At 41.3% G+C, this 907-nt stretch overlaps 1 protein-coding gene across 1 annotated transcript; it reads left to right on the forward strand.

Annotated features, from left to right (window-relative positions):
• Positions 1 to 9: 9 nt before the first annotated feature.
• TP53RK (TP53 regulating kinase) lies at positions 10 to 488 on the forward strand (the record flags this gene model as incomplete). Its single annotated transcript, XM_010157352.1, has 1 exon — positions 10 to 488. A coding segment is annotated over one exon (479 nt), but the record flags the coding sequence as incomplete, so codon positions are not given.
• Positions 489 to 907: the final 419 nt, after the last annotated feature.

Consider the following 907-nt stretch of genomic DNA (forward strand, 5'->3'; position numbering starts at 1 on the left):
TTTAAATAGGGATTTCAGCTCCAGCGGTCTACTTTGTGGATTATGTCACCAACTCCATATATCTTGAAGATATTGTAGGCTCAATTACTGTTCAGGATCATATTAATTCTGTACAACAGAGTGGAGATGACACTAGTAGCCTCCTTCCCTTAGCAGAGAAGATGGGTGAGGTGTTAGCAAGAATGCACGATGAAGATCTTATACACGGGGATCTTACAACTTCCAATATACTTCTGCGACCACCCACAGAGAAGCTGGACTTGGTGCTGATAGACTTTGGACTCAGTTTTATTTCAGGTCTTCCGGAGGATAAAGGAGTTGATTTGTACGTGCTGGAAAAAGCCTTCCTTAGCGCTCATCCGGATACTGAAACTATGTTTAAAGCTCTGCTAAAGACCTATGCAGCTACATCTAAAAAATCCGGTCCTGTGATCAAAAGGCTGGATGAAGTACGGCTGAGGGGGAGGAAGAGGTCCATGATTGGGTAGAAGAGAGTGGGCTTAGGGGTGGAGGTGTATTACTGCATCGTTTTTGCAAATATGGTTATTTATATTTCCGGTTGGTTCTATTTCACAGATCACTATTTTGGTAAGTGTGTCTTCAAATAAATACATTTTGAATGAATTGTGTCGTAAAATAACCAAAGTAATTGTGAGATGTGAGCACAGACAAGAGAAACGACTAAAGGTCACTTCTTTCCTAAATGTTAAGTATTTCTTCTAAAAAGTGGTTTACAGCATCATTCCACTCGCTCTCTCTGCTTTGTGTGGGAAGCATCTTTCTCAGCCTGTGGACTATGGATTTGTGGGAGGGGCCTGCGGGTACCAGAGCAGCTGCAGAAGGTAATCAAGAAAAACAAATGGTTTATTTTTCTCAGAAGACTGCAGCAAAGTATTTCAATCCATTA

This window comes from Eurypyga helias, unplaced genomic scaffold, assembly GCF_000690775.1.
Source record: "Eurypyga helias isolate BGI_N326 unplaced genomic scaffold, ASM69077v1 scaffold45248, whole genome shotgun sequence".
Taxonomy (NCBI): domain Eukaryota; kingdom Metazoa; phylum Chordata; class Aves; order Eurypygiformes; family Eurypygidae; genus Eurypyga; species Eurypyga helias.